The following is a 20,106-nucleotide window of genomic DNA, read 5'->3' on the forward strand; positions in this document are numbered from 1 at the left end:
TCAGACAGGGGGCTTAGATAGGTGTCTGCATCTTAATTAAAAATCGATTGGGTGAGTTAGATGGGTGTCTGTACCAGAATTAAACCAGAGACAGGTGAGTTAGATAGGTGTCTGTACCTGAATTAAAGGTCAAACAAGTGCAGCCAGGTGAGTTAGATAAGTGTTTGTACCCGGAAGATAGGTCAGACAAGTGCAGACAGATGAGTGTCTGTACCTGAATTAATTTGCAGACAGATGAGTTAGATGAGGGCTAGTCCAGACAGGTCAAGTGCCTGTACTTGAATTTAAAGGGTTATTAAACCAAAAAACATTATTATTTTTTCAACTCACTAGTCTTTAGATGTGGTGTTTTTTTTCTTCTTTTTTTTTTTTTTAACTTGTTTATCTAGCCAGTAAGTCTGTTATTTTTTAGCTTTCTTTAGACAGAACAAGCTCTCCAAAAGTTGCAGTTAGGGTGTTGATGCAAATCATTTAACATTGCTAGGGGTATTTAAAATGTTCAGCTTTTATTCATTTATTTAAAACATTTATCCCACTGCCTCCCCAAAAAAAGTTGCTATAACTGCTTAAAAAGTGTTAGTCGGGGTTCAGCTTTAATTTGCTAGTCAAGTCCATCTTGATTTATTAGTGTATCTAACACTTTCCTTGCTCCCCTGTCCAGAATGGAGGCACCCTGAGACAGGAAGTGTGTTACCAGATCACCAGGTAAAAATACATTTTAAAAAAAGTTTAAAGAAGTAAACAGATGCCGCCACCACATTTAAGGATAAACAGCAAAAAATGAAATATTTGTTTTTGTGTTTAACAACACATTAATGTCAGACATGTCAGTTAGATGGGTGCTCATACCTAAATTAAAGTGTAATTAATGAGTTAGATGGGTGCCTATTAAAGGCTGCATTCACACTGGCCATTAAGGCTGGTGTAAATTGTAGCGGCAGTTCCTGATGTGTCTTTCAGCGGCTAGGTGAGGTCGTTGGCCCAGTTCACTATACTTGCAGGTCGCCGGTGACAGAAGATTCTTATGGATCTCTGCACAGCCAGCAATCACCCAAGGTAATTGCTGCTGGATGCACATAAAATGCATCCTGCAGCAATCACCGCAGCTAACCGCTGGCTGTGTCTACAGCAGCGAATAGCTGTAGCCTCTGGCAATCCGTCATTATAGTGAGCAGTAGTGAACGAGGCCGCATCAGGAAATTCTGATTCCTGATGCTACTATTCACACTAGCCCTAATCGCTGGTGTGAATGTAGCCTAGCTTAATTAAAATGCAGACAGGTGAGTTGGATGGGTGTCTGTAACTTAATTGAAGTGCAGACAGTGAATTAGATCAGCACACACAGATGAATTAGCAGAGTGCCTAAATCCCTATTAAAGTGTAGACATGTGAGTTAGATGGGTGCATGTACCTGTATTAAAGTGCAGACAGGTGATTCAAAAATATCTGTATATCTGCCTTTATTTAGATGGAGGGCAAAAAAGACAGAAAGACACAAATCAAACAAGTGGCATTAAAAAAGAAGAGGGAGGTGATGCCAAATCTATTTTATTAGCAAGCCTCAGGAGAATTAATTTAATCAATGCATCAGGGCATGAGTAAGGCACCGGTGAACTTGAAAGTGCATTATGCCCATTAAAAGGCCTGAATTTTCTAAATTGCTAATGGGATGTATTTTACACTGTGAGCACTAACCTGAACAGCTCTTGTATGGCTGGTTCCACAGGAACTGTAGAGAGAATGGAAAATATAAAAATTTATCATCTATCATAAGTATCCCTCTGATATAGAAAATTACCCAAAAGGTTATGCAAAAAGGAAGGGTCAGAATGAATTGCGGAAAGAGATTCTACAGGATGAAGGTCATTGCTGAGTGGAGGCCCTGAGTGATTTAGTGAAGCACGGAACGTACCTCGAACACCTTTGGAGCGCGTGCGATGCCGTTTCTCGTCTGTATCCACCTCCATCTGGGAATAGATTAGCAGGCAGTGAATGCTCTTATCCTTCATGCACAGACTATCAATGCTCTGTCTGCTGCAGACTGTCACACAATCTTTTCTATTTTAGAACAAGGATTTCTTTACGTGAGGCGATAAGCTCAGTAATTATATGGAATAACAATGAATTATATGGAATACCAATGAATTCTTTACATTTTCACACTTGTCAGTGCTGTGATTCAAACCGTGAAGATTTTTCTTTTTCATATGCAATAGTTGGTCATACTGAGTCATAGATGTGTATGGATTTTATTACATTATGAAATGTATTGATTATATTTCATAGCATTTTTTTACCCATATGGACAATTAACCCAGAAGTATGATAGGAAATCAAGCTAACACAAAAGAGTACACTGCTGCTTTGTTTTTAATAATGTTCAATATTAATCTCTTGTGATGCAGACACCTCTAGTTTAAAGATTATCTAATGCGCTGCAAATTGTCGGCGCCATATAAATCCTGTATAATAATAATAATAATAATACTATATATAATATTAATGTTCCTATATATCATTTGTATTGTAAATGTTAGCAGGTCTGTAGAAGAGTATTGAACCCAAAGGAGTAATGTGGGAAAAAGTTAGGAGAGATAAGGAGGTATAGCGGGCAGAAACCATGTAGGAGAGAGATATAGGTGATGGAGGAAGGATTAAAGGGTAGGCACTAATAAATAAGGCAGTGTACAGATGGAAGAGGGTAGGCACTGATAAAGAAGGAAGGGTACAGATAGTAGAGGGTAGGCACCGATAAAGAAGAAGGGGTACAGGTAGTAAAGGGTAGGCACTGATAAAGAAGAAGGGGTTTAGTTGGTAAAGAGTAGGCATAGATAAAGGAGGGATACTGATAAAGCAGAGTTACAGATAGTAGAGGGTAGGCACAGATAAAGAAGAAGAGCTACAGGTGGTACTGATAAAGAAGAAGGGGTACAGATAGTAGAGGTTAGGCACTGATAAAGAAAGAGATGTACAGATGGTAGAGGATAGGAATTGATAAAGAAGGAGGGGCATAGGTAGTAGATGGTAGATACTATAAAAGAAGGGTTACAGCTGGTAGAGGGTAAAGGGTAGGCGCTGATGAAGAAGAAGGGGTACAGGTGGAAAAGGGTAGGCACAAATAAAAAAGGAGGGGTATTGATAAAACAATTTTACAGATAGCAGAGGGTAGGCACTGATAAAGAAGAAGGGTTACAGGTGGTAAATGGTAGGCACTAATAAATAAAAAGAGGTACAAGTGGCAGAGGATAGGCACTGATAAAGATGAAGGGGTACAGATAGAAGAGATAGGCACTGAAAATGGAAGAGAAGAACAGATGGTAGAAAATAGGCATTGATAGAGAAGAAGGGGCACAAGTGGTAGAGGGTAGACACTAAAAAAGGAGGGTTACAGCTGGTAGAGGGTAGGAACCAATAAAGAAGAAGGGTTACATGTGGTAAAGGGTAAAGGGTAGGCAATAGATAAAGATTGGTACAGGTGGCAGAGGGTAGGCACTGATGAAAAGGGAGGGGTACAGATAGTATAGGTAGGCACCGATAAAGAAAGAGATGTACAGATGGTAGAAAATTGCCACTGATTAAGAAGAAGGGGCAAGGTGGTAGAGGGTAGACACTAAAAAAGGAGGGTTACAGATGATAGAGGGTAGGCACCAATAAAGAAGGAATGGTACGGGTGGTAGAGGGTAGGCACTGGTAAGAAATTAAGGTTATAGAAAAGGGTGACAAAATGTGACAAAAGGTAGGGAAAGGTAATTGGAAAGGGATACTGGCAGTTGGGGTAGGCCACAGATGATGCAGGAGGGGTGTAGGGGTGAGGGGAGAGAACAAGTAATGGAGGAGAGATAAAGACAGTGGTGATGAAGGAACTGTATAGGTGGTAGAAGGTGAGCACAGGGGATGGAAAAGGGTACAAGTGGTAGAGGGAGAAAAAGGTGATTCAGCAGAGATTGAGGTGGTGGAGAGGGAGAATAGATGATGCAGTACAATAGAGAGTAGACACTGGGTGATAGGTGAGGGTTACAGAAGGTTGATAGTGAGCAAAGGTGGTGGAGGACCAGTTTTGGCAAAAAAGAATGGGCAGTGATAGATGAGGAGTACAGATACTAAAAGTTGGGCTTGGGTGATAGAGAAGGGAAGAATAAGCATTGGGGATGGACAAAGGATGCCGGCAAATGAGGAATACATGAAAAAGACATGCTGGTGAAAAGAGAGCACTAGCAATAATGAGATTTATTATATATAACACACACCCTTTAGCTAGCTCCGAAACCTGTGGCTCATGGAGAAGCGCTCACCTACAGTTTGTTGCTTATTTATGTTGATGGAACACTTTATTGATTTATATTCTTATTAACACATACAGCTGGCATATTATCCAGATGTATATGTTATATCCTGTATTCCTACTGGATATTATTTTCCACATATATTATCCTATATACTTGGCTACCAAAACCCTGGCTTTGTTTTGACTATGTTTACCAGTTGTACCATTTTATTAAAAGGTGTGATTTTTACTCATTTTCTGTCTCTGTCTGTTTCATGATTTCTGACAATAGGCGAAAGCCATGAATTCAGAAGATGCAGGCAATACACATAGTGGTAATATTTTTTCCAGGTTGAATGAGAAGGCTCTCCGCATGGATCAGTTTGCCATAGCGTTACAGATGCTCCTGATTCACACTGCTCACCTGGATCCTCCCACTGTGGCTGTCTCTTTGCAAGCACCCGCCTCGAATATTACCTCTGTAAGAAGTATGTCTGGTTCTGCTCCGCTTCCCTAGCGATTTAGGGGCAATCCAGTTCAATGCAGAGGGTTTTTGAACCAGGTTGGGATATACTTTGAGATGCTGCCCTAGGTGTTCCCCACAGACAGAAGCAAAGTAGGCTTCATCATTTCTTTGCTTTCTGATAGAACCTTAGCCTGGGCAAACCCTCTATGAGAAATGCAAAAACCCATTGTCCTGAGTTACCCAGAGTTTATGGCTTCCTTTAAAAGGGTATTTGACATTGCCACACACTCCACTTCTGCTGCCAAGACCCTCATGTCCATCAAACAAAGTATGAGAACTGTTGCCGATTACGCCATTGAATTGCGTATTCTGGCAGCAAAGGTTGCTTGGAACAATGAGGCCCTCATAGCTGCTTTTTCTCATGGTCTCTCAGATAACATCAAAGAAGAGATAGTAGCCTAGGCATACCTAAAGATCTGGAGAAGTTGATCATGTTTGCCATTCTCATTGACTCCAGACTCCGAGGGAGACCTTCCTTTAAGGAGCCCATCCTGTACGTTTGGCTCCGAGCTTTGCAGTCCCACCATTGCCTCCCTCAACTTCAATGCCTCCTGGTATCGGGTCTGCCAGTGAAATATAACCCATGCAGTTGAGCTTCACACGTCTCTCTGTGGATGAAAGGGCATTTAAGAGGAGGGAGAGATTTGAGATTGTGCATTTATTGTGGCCAGGTAGGTCACTTATTGAAGTCTTATCCTAGCCTTCCGGGAAACGATTGCACCTGAGGTCCTGTAGGGGTGGCATTTTTACGTCCCCAGTTACCTTGAAGGATATCCTCTAGTTTCGGTTACCCTTGCGTGGTCTGAGTCGTCCATCGATACACAGGCTTTAATCGACTCTGGGACTGCAGGCCTGCTCATAGACAGTGCCTTTGTGTCTGAACAATCAATTACACTGCAGCTTCGTGCCACTCCATTTGCCATTGAGGCTATTAATGGAAGACCTCTACATTTTGCCCATGTGACTCATGAGACTGCTACATTGACCATGGCCGTAGGGGCTCTTCACCATGAGATAATCCAATTTCAAATCATTTTCTTATCATTATCCGGTGGTTGTTGGTTATCCTTGGTTACATTGGCACAACCCCTCTTTTGATTGACTTCATGCTTTGGTTCTTTCTTGATCGCCACGATGCAGTAAGACATGTTTTGGGAAAGTGGCTAAGGTCTTGTGCACCTCTTCCCTTTCCTCCTTGCCAGAGGAGTACCACAAATTTAGCGATGTCTTTGACAAGGGTCAAGCTGGTAGTTTGCCTCCACACCAGTTGTATGATTGTGCAATTGACCTTCAACCTAGTGCTATGGCTCCTGTGGCCAGGTTTACCCTTTGTCTGTCTTGGAGGATAAAGCTATGGAGGATTATGTTGCTGATGCACTTTCTTGAGGGTTCATCTGCAAATCCTTGTCTCCTTCTGGTGCTGGCTTCTTCTTTGTGAAAAAGAAGAGTGGTGAACCGAGACCTTGTATCGATTATATGGGTCTCAATCCCATCACGATTAAGAATGCCTACCCAATTCTGTTGCTTATGGAATTATTTGTCCACCTCAAGGGAGCCACGCTTTTCACGAAGCATGATCTGAGAGGGGCATACAATCTTGTGAGGATCAAGGAGGGCAATGAATAGAAAATTGGACAAGACATTACGAATACCTCATAATGGTGTTTGGTCTTTGCAATGCTCCTGCAGTTTTCCAGGAGTTTATCAACGATGACTTCTGAGATATGTTGCACCAATGTCAGGTGGTTTATCTCAACAATATTCTCATATATTCTAAATCTATAGAGAGACACCAAACAGATGTATTGTAAGTTGGAGGAGTGCGAGTTCCACCATGAACAAGGTAACTTTCTGGGTTATAACATTTTTAATGCTGGTTTTTCGAAGGACCAAGGGAAATTATCTGCAGTTCTAGAGTGGACTTGACCCATAGGTCTATGTCTGTTACAACATTTTCTTGACTTTGCCAATTATTATCGGAAAAAATTATTTAGAATTTCTCCTCTCTGGTCAAACCCCTGACTGATATGGCCAGAAAGGACAGTAAAACACAGAATTGTTCTCCGGATTCCATTAAAGCCTTTGAGTCTCTCAAGGCTGCCTTTGTTTTAGCTCCTGTGTTGGCACATCCTGGTCCTACCCTTCGTTCTTGAGGTTGATGCATCCAAGACTGAAGTGGACACCCTTCTGTCTCAACGTTCTACCTCTGAGAGCGCTATGCATCCTTGTGGCTACTTTTATAAGAAATTGTCTCCTGCAGAATGCAATTACATTACGAGATTGGGTCAGAGAATTGTTAGCTATCTTTTTAGCTTTTAAAGAATGGAGGCATCTCCTCAAAGGTACCTCTGTGCCTGTCCTCATTTTGATTGACCATAAGAATCTCACATTCTTGTCTGAGGCTAAACGTTTATCTCTTAGAAGGAGATTTGATTTTGGAGTTACCCAACTCCCAAGGCAACACAGTTATTCTTATGGTGGTGGACCGGTTCTTGAAAATGTCACACTGTATTCCACTAAAGAAGTTGCCCACATCTAAAGAACTGGCATCCATTTTTGCTTAGGAGATCTTCCGGTTACATGGGCTACCCAAAGTTATTATCTCTGACAGGGGTAGCCAGTTTGTCCCCAGGTTTCAGGGAACTTTTTGTGCACAGTTAAGAATTCAGCTTTCCTGGGGCTGCAAAACGAGCCAATCAAGCCTTGGAGCAGTTTCTACGCTGCTATATTTCTGACCACCATAACAACATCTCTGCGATCTTCGTTCAGCTTAGGTGCAGGTTCAGGAGTCCTTGCAACGTGCCAGTGAGAGGTACATACTCCATGCTGACTGCCGATGCTTACCTGCTTATTCTTACCAGGTTGGGGAGAGGGTCTGGCTGTCATCTAATAACCTCTGACTCATGTTCCCTCACTGAAACAGGCACCACAATTTATTGGGCCTTTCCATATTCTACGTAGGATCAACCCAGATGCTTAGGCATTAGACCTTCCTGCTAACATGCATATTTGAAATGTTTTCCATGTCTCCTTATTAAAACCTTTGGTGTGCAACCGCTTCACCTCCTCGATACCACATTACCACCCGGTGTAGGTCGAGAACCATGAGGAGTATGATATACAATCAATCATTGACTCTCATAGGCTCAGTGGGTGCATATAGTACCTGGTTCATTGGAAAGGGTACGGTCCAGAGGAACGCTCTTGGGTCTCATCCTCGGATGTACATGCTCCTGTCCTCCTCCGTGTTTTCCATAGACATTTTCACCTCAAGCCTGGTGGTTCTCTGAGGGGGAGGGATCCTTGAGGAGGGGGGTAGTGTCAGGGCTGGGCTCTCAGCCCTTCTGTCTCTGTGCTCACAGCCAGCTCCTTCTGGCTATTTAAGCTGCCTGGTTCATTTCATCAATTGGTCAACATATCTAGAGACTCTCTGCTGTGTTCCTGTTGAAGACTTGCCTGGCTGACATCCCTACTGATTCCTGATCCTGTCTGCTGCCTCTGACTACGCTGATCTCTGGCTTCCTGATTTCCTGGCTTGTTCTGACTACCCGATTTGGCTACCAAACCCTGGATATATTTTGACTATGTTTACCAGTTGTACCATTTTATTAAAAGGTGTGAATTTTTACTGCATTTTCTGTCTTCATCTGTTTCATGGTTTCTGACAGTATATTGGTGTATATACTGTTAATGCTGTATATATAATTGAGGACCTAAGACATAACTCATAAGATACCATGTCTCAGAGTCCTTCCTCACTGGGCATATGCTCACAGAAATAGCTGTTGGGACATGGGGACCCAGTCATAGAGGCAAAGCTGCTATGAGCAATTCCATAGGTGGTATTTCAGTGTCAGTGCTTTTTATAATGTAAATCAAAATTAATGTGATGGGGTTGATTTACTAAAGGGAAATAGGCTGTTTACTTTGCATGGGAATTTATTTCCTTTAGTGAATAAGGAGATGTCCTGCTGACTTCAATCATTCACTTGTGTGCAAGCAAACATGTTGTTTATCCTTTTCTCCTTTTACATGATTGGGTATTCTTGGAAAAATTAAACTTCACCCCATTCACTAAGCTCTGGGGAAAAATACCTTGCATAACGCAACTTACCTTGCAAAGTGAAAAGCTTATTTGCTTTTAGTAAAACAGCCCAAGTATATTTATTGGGAGTAGCTAATTGCAATGCATCTATATTACAGGTGTTGCAAAAAGTGTAATTCCAGTTTTGTAGCCAGCTTGGGATAGCCATGACAGACATGGATGAGGGAATTTAGGGTGTGGAGGACACCTTTGGGATAAATTAGAGCAGAGACTGTGAGTCAGTCCTTCTCATCAACATCAGGCCTGACCTCACAAATGCAATTCTGGAATAATGGTCAGAAATTTCCATTGACACGCTCCTAAACCTTGTGGACAGCTTTCCCAGAAGAGTTGAAGCTGTTATATCTGCAAAGGGTGGGCCAACTTAATATTGAACCCTACGGACTAAGACTGGGATGCCATTAAAGTTCATGTGCAGGAGTCCCAATACTTTTGGTAATATAGTGTATATAGCATCAGTCAATGAAATCAATAGCTGAAATATGAGTTTAACTACATAATATACTGAATATAAGGTGGATGTTACAGTATTGCTGCAATTTTGACTCTCTCCCAAAATTTTGTTGAAACAGATTCCATGTGGATGAAATATTCCCAAACAATGAATATCAGTCATGGCTTTTCTTTTCTTACACAGTAAGAAAACACTCTAACCACTGCCACATAAGAAGGCACAAATATCACAGAATTATTGAACACAAGCAGTCACCGCGCACAGGGTATAAAATAGGACTGTCAGATGCCAAACCGAAAAAAATTCTTTAGCAAGGTGAGAATCTCATTGTGCAGATAATAGGAGTTAAAATGCAGCTTTCATTTAATCAGAGTTCACATTCACAAACCTTTCAGCTTTTTTTCAAAAAAGCTTCTGATAATGTAGGATAAACTACTCAGGGCTTACATTTGGTGATTTCCTCTATAATAAACCTCCTCATTTACACCCTATATAGTCAGCTTCAATGCACCTCTAGCCACACAAAAAAAATGAAATACTCGTATAATCTTCAAGGCACGGTGATTGACGCTGAATGGTGATAGTAGCACCTGCTCAGGGTAACTAAATCCAGTTCCAGGCTCTGATGCTTTCTAATTTAGCCTTGTGTAAGAGGAGAGTTACTGCTTGGGATAATATGATAACTGTCAGCTCTGTTGACTCTCAGGACACTGAACTTTTAACCAATTGAGTACCACTTTGTAATACCCCTTTCCTTACCAGGCCATTTACTTTTACTGAGCATTACTCTGTCACAACACTGTACCTGAATGAATTTCATGACATGTTTGAGATTATAGAGCTTTCTATTGGTGGTATTTGACAACCAATGCTTTTTTATTGTTTACTATATTGGAAAAAGACTAGCCATTATATATATATAATGTTATTAATAGAGATTCCTCCAAATAAATTTTGCAGCAAACTCCAGTTGCAGGGCTCCTGAGGATGATGCGGTGTTTGTCTTTATGTAGTAGACCTGTGGACAAGATCAGTAGTCATGGGTGTATCCTGCAACTGTTGTCCGACCAGCCTGGAATGGAACTTCTCACCAACAGGAACTTTGGCATGGCATTGAAACTGTGGCACAGGAACTCAGAGTCAGCCTGTCTACTAAGTACAGATCTTTGGGGGGCAGTTTGTGGTTTCTTATTTTCTTTTTTGTGGTTTTCACTATATAGTGGACATTTCCACAGGCAATAACTGGCTATTGACAGACATATTATCAGATAAGGGAGGCATTTACGAGCACTTCTGGCCTTGTGTATAGTTAATTGGAGGATAAAAAACTTTTGACAACCATATCTTCCCCATATGCACCTGTAGTGAGATTTTATCTTTGTACCTTCCACAATCTAAAATTTTGGCAGTGGTGTCCAATGCAGGGCTCATCTTGTCACACAATTTGCTATGGGTAGCCATGCCTTTTTTGTTTGTTATCAGCTAGGCTTTTGCAGATCCAACACCATAGCAGAAAAACTGGACTGACACTTTTAGGCCAATATTGTATTATGTACTGGCTAGTATTACAGTGAGGGAAAACGTATTTGATCCCCTGCTGATTTTGTACTGATGTTTGCTCACTGACAACAAAATGATCAGTCTATAATTGTAATGGTAGGTTTATTTTAACAGTGAGAGACAAGATAACAACAAAAATATCCAGAAAAACACATTTCAAAAAAGTTATAAATTGATTTGCATTTTAATGAGTGAAATAAGTATTTGATCCCCTATCAATCAGCAAGATTTCTGGCTCCCAGGTGTCTTCTATACAGTTAATGAGCTGAGATTAGGAGCACTCTCTTAAAGGGGGTGCTCCTAATCTCAGCTTGTTACTTGTATAAAAGACACCTGTCCACAGATGCAATCAATCAATCAGATTTCAATCTTTCCACCATGGCCAAGACCAAAGAGCTGTCCAAGGATGTCAGGGACAAGATTTTAGACCTACACAAGGCTGGAATGGGCAACAAGACAAGACCACCTTCAAGCAGCTTGGTGAGAGGGTGACAACAGTTGGTGTGATTAATCACAAAACACAAATTAACGGTCAATCTTCCTCGGTCTGGGGCTACATGCAAGATCTCACTTTGTGGAGTTTCAATGATTATGAGAACTGTATCAGCCCAGAACTACATGGGAGAATCTTGTGAATGATCTCAAGACAGCTGGGACCATAGACCATAGTAACCAAGAAAACAATTGGTAACACACTATGCCGTGAAGGACTGAAACCCCGCAGCACTCGCAAGGTCCCCCTGCTCAAGAAAGCACATGTACAGGCCTGTCTGAAGTTTGCTAATGAACATCTGAATGATTCAGAGGAGAACTGGGTGAAAGTGTTGAAGACAGATGCGACCAAAATCAAACTCTTTGGAATCAACTCAACTCGCTGTGTTTGGAGGAGGCGGAATGCTGCCTATGACCCCCAAGAACACCATCCCCACCGTCTAACATAGAGATGGAAACATTATGCTTTAGGGGTGTTTTTATGTTAAAGAGACAGGACAACTCCACTGGATCAAAGAGACGATGGACAGTGGTCATGCACCATAAAATGTTGGGTGAGAATCAACTTCCCAGAGCCAGGGAATTGAAAATGGGTAGTGGATGGGTATTCCAACATGACAATGACCAAAAACCCACAGTCACAGCAACAAAGTAGTGGGTCAAGAAGAAGCACATTAAGGTCCTAGAGTAGCCTAGCCAGTCTCTAGACCTTAATCCCATAGAAAATATGTGGCGGGAGCTGAAGGTTCGAGGTACCAAACGTCAGCCTCAAAATCTTAATGCCTTGGGGAGGATCTGCAAAAGAGTGGGACAAAATCCCTCCTGAGATGTGTGCAAACCTGGTGGTTTGCACACATCTCTACAAGATACGTCTGACCTCTGATTGCCAGCAAGGGTTTTGCCACCAAGTACTAAGCCATGTTTTGTGAATGGGGTCAAATACTTATTTCGCTCATTAAAATGCAGATCAATTTATAACTTTTTTTCTGGATTTTTTTGCTGTTATTCTGTCTCTCACTGTTAAAATGAGCCTACCATTAAAATTATAGACTGATTGTTTCTTTGTCAGTGGGCAAACATAAAAATCAGCAGGGGATCAAATACTTTTTCCCCTCACTGTAATTATGAGCAGTACAGGTCATATAAGTATAGCTGTGAATGGCATCTATTCAGGTGTGCAGGTATCTACATACTATGACATCTTATCCAATGCAGTCGTTTATTATGTGTGTAATTATATTGTATGAAATACCTCCAGCATATATAATCTTGAACAGATTTATTGCATCTTCTGTATTATTTTATACAGAGTAATATTTTCTGTGACAGTTCAATTATTGATAATCAAATCAAATAGAAAAGGCAGACACCCACACAATGGTGCTTAGCACAGGATTTTTATATGAGACATATATTGGATTTTAGCATTTATTAATTAGTGTGTGCGTATATACTTTATATATATATTTGAAAATATTTTATTATATCTTTTCATGTGACAACACTGAAGAAGTTACACTTTACTACAATGTAAAGTAGTGAGTGTTCAGCTTGTATAACAGTGTACATTTGCTGTCCCCTCAAAATAACTCAACACACAGCCATTAATGTCTAAACCGCTGGCAGCAAATGTGAGTTTACCCCTAAGTGAAAATGTACAAATCGGGCCCAAAGTGTCAATATGTTGTGTGGCCACCATTATTTTCCAGCATTGCCTTAACCCTTTTGGGCATGGAGTTCACCAGAGCTTCACAGGTTACCAGTGGAGTTCTCTTCCACTTCTCCATGAAGACATCATGGAGCTGGTGGATCTTAGAGACCTTGTGCTTCTCCACCTTCCATTTGAGGATGCCCCACAGATGCTCAATAGGGTTTAGATTTGGAGACACTTGGCCAGTCCATCACCTTTAGCTTCTTTAGCAAGGCAGTATTCATCTTGGAGGTGTGTTTGGGTCATTATCATGTTGGAATACTGCCCTGCGTCCCAGTCTCCGAACGGAGGGGCTCATGCTCTGCTTCAGTATGTCACAATACATGTTGGTATTCATGGTATTCCTGCTTGTCTTCAGCAAACTGTTTATGGGCTTTCTTGTGTATCATCTTTAGAAGAGGCTTCCTTCTGGGACATAAACAGGGCCAAGGATAAATCTAAGGGAAAAAAACAAGCTTACTTACCAACCAGCTTGCAGACAACCAATTAAACCTGTCATGTGCCTCTACTCTGGGAACACTTATAAGTTAGTGTTAGGTACCACAGATAGCAGGGTGCCATGGTTCTGTAGCTTACGCATGCATTTGCAAATGCGTGCAGACTAAATCCCTGCTTTTAACGCATACTGTTAGACAGGTTTAATTGGTTGTCTGCGAGCTGATCGGTAAGTAAACTTGTTTTTTTCCCTTGGATTTATCCTCTGCCCTGTTTATATCTTATGTAGCCTTCCCATGCTGCTTACTGTGATGGCCAGCTATAGATGGGGGCAGTGGCATGTTTTTTGTGTCACTGTCATGTATATTGTTCAGGCAAAGCACTGACACCTTTGCAGCCAGTGTGCTACATGCTGGGTGCTTAGTGTGCTCCTGTACCTTTAAGAAGGGGTGGCTCCCCTTCAGTCCACCTGCCCTGACCTATCCATCAGAATGCATGTGCCTCCACTGTGGGGACTCTTATAAGCTAGTGTTAGGTACCACAGATACCAGGGTGCCATAGCAAGGCTCTGTGGCTTACGTGTGCAGACTAAATCCTTGCTTTTAACGCATACTGTTAGACAGGTTTAATAGGTCTGCAAGCTGGTCAGTAAGTAAGCTTGGTTTTCTTCCTTGGATTTATCCTCAGACCTATTTATATCTTATGTAGCCTTCCAATGCTGCTTACTGCGATGGCCAGCTATAGATGGGGGCAGTGGCATCTTTTTTGTTTCTTCTGGGGCAACAGTTATGCAGACCAATTTGATGCAGTGTGTAGCATATGGTCTGAGCATTGACAGACTGTCCTCCCACTCTTTAACCTCTGCTACAATGCTGGCAGCACTCAAATGTCTATTTCCCAAAGACAACCTCCGGATATGACACTGAGCACGTGCACTCAACTCCTTTGGTCGACCATGGCATGGCCTGTTCTGAGTGGAACCTGTCCTGTCAAACCAATGTATGGTCTTGGCCACTTTAATGCAACTCAGTTTCAGAGTCTTGGCATTCTTCTTATAGCCTAGGCCATCTTTATATAGAGCAACAATTCTTTTTTTCAGATCCTCATCGAGTTCTTTGCCAAGAGGTGCCATGTTAAACTCCCAGTGACCAGTATAAGAGAATGAGACCGATAACACCAAATTTAACACAACTGCTCCCCAGTCACACCTGAGACCTTGTAACACTAACAAGTCACATGACACCGGAGAGGGAAAATGGCTAATTGGGCCCAATTTTCACTTAGGGGTGTACTCAATTTTGTGGTTTAGACATTAATGCCTGTGTGTTGAGTTATTTTGAGGGGACAGCAAATTTACACTGTTATGCAAGCTGTACACTCGCTACTTTACATTGAAAGTGCCATTACTTCAGTGTTGTCACAGGAAAAGATATAATAAAATATCTACAAAAATGTAAGGGGTGTACTCCCTTTTGTGATATACTGTATATATATATATATATATATATATATATATATATATATATATATATATATATATATATATATATCACAAAAGTCAATAAGCCAATAAGCATAGAATAATAAATATATTCCTAAAATACAAATGACCACTATACAAACCTGTATATGAATACAGTACTCAGAATGTATACAACTAAAATTGTGGAAAGCTTTGGAAAAAAACAATAATTATCCACATTTTTATATTACTGTCTTTGCTCTCATTATATTGCCTTAACATCTTCTGTAGCCATTTCAATTGAAAGTAGGGGTAAACTCTTATATGGAGACAGTAAAAAAAAAAACTTGACAGATAGTCTAACTCCTTCCCACCCTCACCAGAATGAAAAAAAGTTTTGGCTGGAATTTCACTTAAAAGCCTAACTCCATTTTGGGCTTTGAAACAAAATGGATCCCCCGGCATCTCATGGAAAGAAGGGATACAGCTCTACTTACCCGATATTTGGCATTGTGATGCTGTGATTCAGGCTGAATGGCCCCCAGTTTAATTCAACTGTTTTCCTGTAATCTCAGGATGTCAACGCCCCACCCACCCATCATAGACACACAGGGTACCATTATGTGGTGCTGTTCCCCATCCAGGGAAAAATATATGTGATTTCATCAGACCAGGCTGAAAAAGAGGTATGGTATGTATACAGGGCAGGGGTGGTCCATGAGAAAGAGAGGGTATAAACGGGGGAATATCCAAGTTGGGGAGGTCCATGAGGAAAGGGTATACAAATGGGTGGAGGATTCAAGCTGGGCTTTTACTCTCAGTAGTAGTTGCTGGCGGTATGCTGAACCCCTAAAGAAGTGAGGATGGGGTGCGATATATGTACATTCAGTAATGACCTCTCCAAATCAGTATCAGAGACATTCAAACCTATTGTAGCACAAATTGCTTGAATATTCTATTAAAAGCAAATCACTGTACTTCAACTTGGCAATTAAAACACCATCATTAGAATAAGTTCAGTTTTGAAATCCTGTCCAAACTGTCTACTCTTAAATTAATGATTTTTTTTCCTCATCTAATTGAAATAGTAATGTTAAAAAATAATAAAAATAAATACGTACGTAATTCTGAATTTAATGCCTGCTGGAGTTTAAGGTCATGTACTGACTCATCTAGGAAACCAAGGATAATTGCACTTGGAAAGTGGCACAAAAATGTCATTCTGTTTTAGGCAGAACACAGTTATCCTAGTGGAAACAAGGACTCTTTCACTCTGCCTCTCAAGCAAAAGGTTGGTCTGGGGGAATTAAAAATAGCATCATTTGTTTACGAGCAAACTAAGGAATATATTACTCTTCAGTGGAACTACAGGTGCCATCATACAAACAGAGATCAAGGCTTCCAGGGATTTCTAGATGTGGATCTACAAAAGGGTCTACAAACTTTGCAGTGCGGGGTCTACATTGTATATTTTACAAATACTTGTAGGCCAAATAAAAAAACTGTTTTAAGAATGAAAGAATAAAATTTAAACAAATGAATAAACACACCCTATGAAAAAACGTCAGATCAGAAGTCCCACATCGCATCAGAAATTCTCCCTTCCCAATACAAGCCCCTCAACAACCAGAAGTCCGTCCTTCAGATCAGAACCATCCATGCCCCATCACACCAGAAGTCCCCCCTTCACATCAGAAGCCCCCCCATCTCACCAGAAGTCCTCCCTTCACATCAGAACCCCCCCCCCCATCACACCAGAAGTCCCCCCTTCACATCATAAGCCTCCCATCACACCAGAAGTCCCCCCTTCACATCAGAAGCCCCCCATCTCACCAGAAGTCCTCCCTTCACATCAGAACCCCCCCCCCCCCCATCACACCAGAAGTCCCCCCTTCACATCATAAGCCTCCCATCACACCAGAAGTCCCCCCTTCACATCAGAAGCCCCCCCCCCATCTCACCAGAAGTCCTCCCTTCACATCAGAACCCCCCCCCCCATCACACCAGAATTCCTCCCTTCACATCATAAGCCTCCCATCACACCAGAAGTCCCCCCTTCACATCAGAAGCCCCCCCATCTCACCAGAAGTCCTCCCTTCACATCAGAACCCCCCCCCCCATCACACCAGAAGTCCTCCCTTCACATCATAAGCCTCCCATCACACCAGAAGTCTCCCCATTCACATCAGAAGCTCCCCATTAGATCATAAGTCCTCCTTTCACATCAGAAGATCCCCCACTACACTAGAAGGCTCCCCTTCACACCAGTATCTACCTTCACATCAGGAGTCCTCCCTACATATCAGAAGCCCCCCATCACAGCAGAAGTCCTCCCTTCACATTAGAAGCTCTCAATTACATGAAAAGTCCTCCCTTCACATCAGAAGTGCCCCACCACATAAGAAGTCCCCCTTTTACTTCAGGGGTTCCTTATCACATCAAAAGTCCTGCCTTCACTTTAGAATCCCACCATAATATCAGGGCACTTACCTTCACAACAGAAATCCTCCCTTCACCTCAGAAGCCCCCATCACATCAAGAGTATAATCTTCACAGCAGAAGTATTCCAATCACATCAGAGCCTCATTTTACACAAATGTCTATTTTGGGGACCATGAGTGAAGAGAGGAATTCCCCTCACTTTGTGGAAATTTCCCATTTGCGGTTTATTCATCAGGGACAGGAAGTGAAGGGAAATCTTTGTGATGAAATATGGCAAAAAATATGGCAGGGCTTTCAATGCTTCCCTACTCTATCCAAAACTAAAAAAGTTTTTGCTGTACTTACACTTCAATTAAAAAGCCAATGGTGGGGATTTACTAAAAGTGGTGTACACAAAATCTGGTGCAGCTATGCATAGCAACCAATCATCTTCTGGGTTTTATTGTCAAAGCATAATTGAACAAGCTGGAATTAGAAGTTGAATGGTTTCTATACACAGCTGTGCCATATTCTGTGTACACCAGTTTATTACTTTTAGTAAATCTCCCCCAATGTAATTCAGGAGCCAGTCCTAGATAGCCATCTTTTAAAAAGCTAAGAAACATGTGCTCCTGCTTGAAAAAGATTATACAACTTTTGGCTTTTATGGGCATTGCTGTTCAGCCCTGATATTTAGGAAAAGTGGGTCAAAATTTGTCAAGCTGTGACATTACTATCTAAAAGTAGCATAACAAGTGATATTATTACATTTGATAATATTGCCCAATTAAACCAGGAAAATTTTCATGCATTCCTTACACCTGGATTTTTCCACTGCAGATGTAACACCTAATTCACACAGCTCTTTCAACAACTGAACAAGCTAATATTGTACGGTAAGATAGTTTTTTCAGTTATTTAAGGTTGAGGCATTATTTTTGTTGTTTTACTTTGTTTTACAGTAAAAAAAAGTCTTAGTCTTATTTTATTTTATTTTATCTTTATAAATCCCGTCCAGATTTTTATTTTTATGTAAAGAACTGGCTTATAATAAATGAATATCTTCAATATGTTATGCACTGTCCATGGTCCTGATTTTGAACTAGACAAGTTTATTGGTGTATATTTAATGTTTGTTTTGTTGTTTGTTTGTTTTTTTGTTAACATTTTTTATTAATCTAATTTTAACTTTAAAAATCATATTTTTTCTTAGTTCGGCATCAGGTTAATCTCTCTCTTCCTTTTTGTGTTCTGGGTTAATGGGCTTCTTTTAAAGACATTTCGTATCTACATCAATCAGTGCTTTTATTAGAAATGCCATTGCATGTAGAACACTGGAACTCTGATGAAGCGCACAGAAGGCGCTATCCAAAAAATTCTTAAGGCTAAATCACATGGATGATTTTAATGTCATACCAAACCACATGAGCACTTGTTAATCATTTTCAGCACATTAGTTTGAATGTGTTGCAAATGCAGCCAGGTGTGGGGGCTACTAAGTAATGGGGAAGAAGTGACATACTTGAATAAACACATTTTCTGTTAATTTTCTTCTTATATTCATGGACACATCATTGTATCATCTTCCTGCCCTTTCCTGACCCCAAAGCAGAGAACCATGGGACATGTGGTCCCTCAGCTAACACTTACTTCAGAGTGAACCAGCCCTGAGACTACAGCTCCAGCTGAAGCTAGAGCATGAGAGGATTCTGGGAGAATCTATAAAGTTGACTGTAACTGGCAGGCTAGCTCCCTTGGCCCGGGGGAAATCTGAGAGGCTGGTCAGGTGCTGCCATTCTGACTGCTGCTGCTCCATAGAGACAGGGGTGACGCAGCTCTTCTATGCCCAGCAGTCTAGTGACCATTTCGCACCAGCGGCAGAGGTTTTAGTGACATCTCACATAGCAATGCCAGATACCCAGGGACACAGTTTCCTTCAGCAACCAGAGGTGCAGAGACACTCATACCGATCGCTATCAGTGGTTTCCTGCCAACCCCAACACAGCCTGCTCTGACAACATTTACCTATTCTACCATTAACCCAAAGCCTCAAATCTTCATTCAGGAATGGTGAGAGGGCAGTTTGCCCAGCCTTTATTCTGTCTGTGGAAGAACCTACTGCCATTTTTCTGCAGCCCAGTTCCTATGTTTTCATGCATAATTGAGTTGCCAAGCCTTGTTTCCATGCACAAAAACATAGCAACTGGGGTGCAAAAAAATGGCAGAAGGTGCTCTACACTGATGAGGCAAAATGTAAAATAATTGGCTCTAGCAAAAGGCAGTTTGTTTATGAATGGCTGGACAGCGGTATAATAATAAGTGACTGCAAAACAGTGAAGCATGGTGGAGGTACCTTTCAAGTTTGCGGCTGCATTGCTGCAAATGGAGCTAGAGATTTGGTTTTTAGGATCAATTGTGTTCTCAATGATGAGAAATACAGGCAGCTACTTATCCATTATGGCATACCATCAGGGAGGTGTGTGATTGGCCCCAAATGTATTCTGCAGCAGGGCAATGACCCCAGACATACAGCCAATGTCATTAAGAACTATCTTCAGTATAACGAAGAAAAGAAAGAAACTGAAAATAAAAGAAAAACGAGTACTGGAAGTGATGGTTTGATCCCCACAGAGCCCTGATCTCAACATCATCAAGTTTGTCTGGGATTACATGAAG

General features: G+C 41.3%; 1 protein-coding gene across 23 annotated transcripts in view; it reads right to left on the reverse strand.

Annotated features, from left to right (window-relative positions):
- Window positions 1–20,106, reverse strand: part of MYT1L (myelin transcription factor 1 like) — a 629,697-nt gene that overhangs the window by 235,201 nt on the left and 374,390 nt on the right. For 21 of the 23 annotated variants that reach the window (XM_077488717.1, XM_077488713.1, XM_077488709.1 and 18 more), the window contains 2 exons: window positions 1,913–1,967; window positions 1,696–1,729 (listed from right to left, as the gene is read on the reverse strand). The exons of the other annotated variants lie outside the window; for them this stretch is intronic. In XM_077488717.1, coding sequence (XP_077344843.1) covers window positions 1,696–1,729; window positions 1,913–1,967 — 89 coding nt within the window. The remainder of the gene's footprint in view (window positions 1–1,695; window positions 1,730–1,912; window positions 1,968–20,106) is intronic. 23 annotated transcript variants of the gene reach the window in all.

This window comes from Lithobates pipiens, unplaced genomic scaffold (assembly GCF_037356315.1).
Source record: "Lithobates pipiens isolate NorthernLeopardFrog02 unplaced genomic scaffold, aLitPip1_a1.2 Scaffold_18, whole genome shotgun sequence".
Taxonomy (NCBI): domain Eukaryota; kingdom Metazoa; phylum Chordata; class Amphibia; order Anura; family Ranidae; genus Lithobates; species Lithobates pipiens.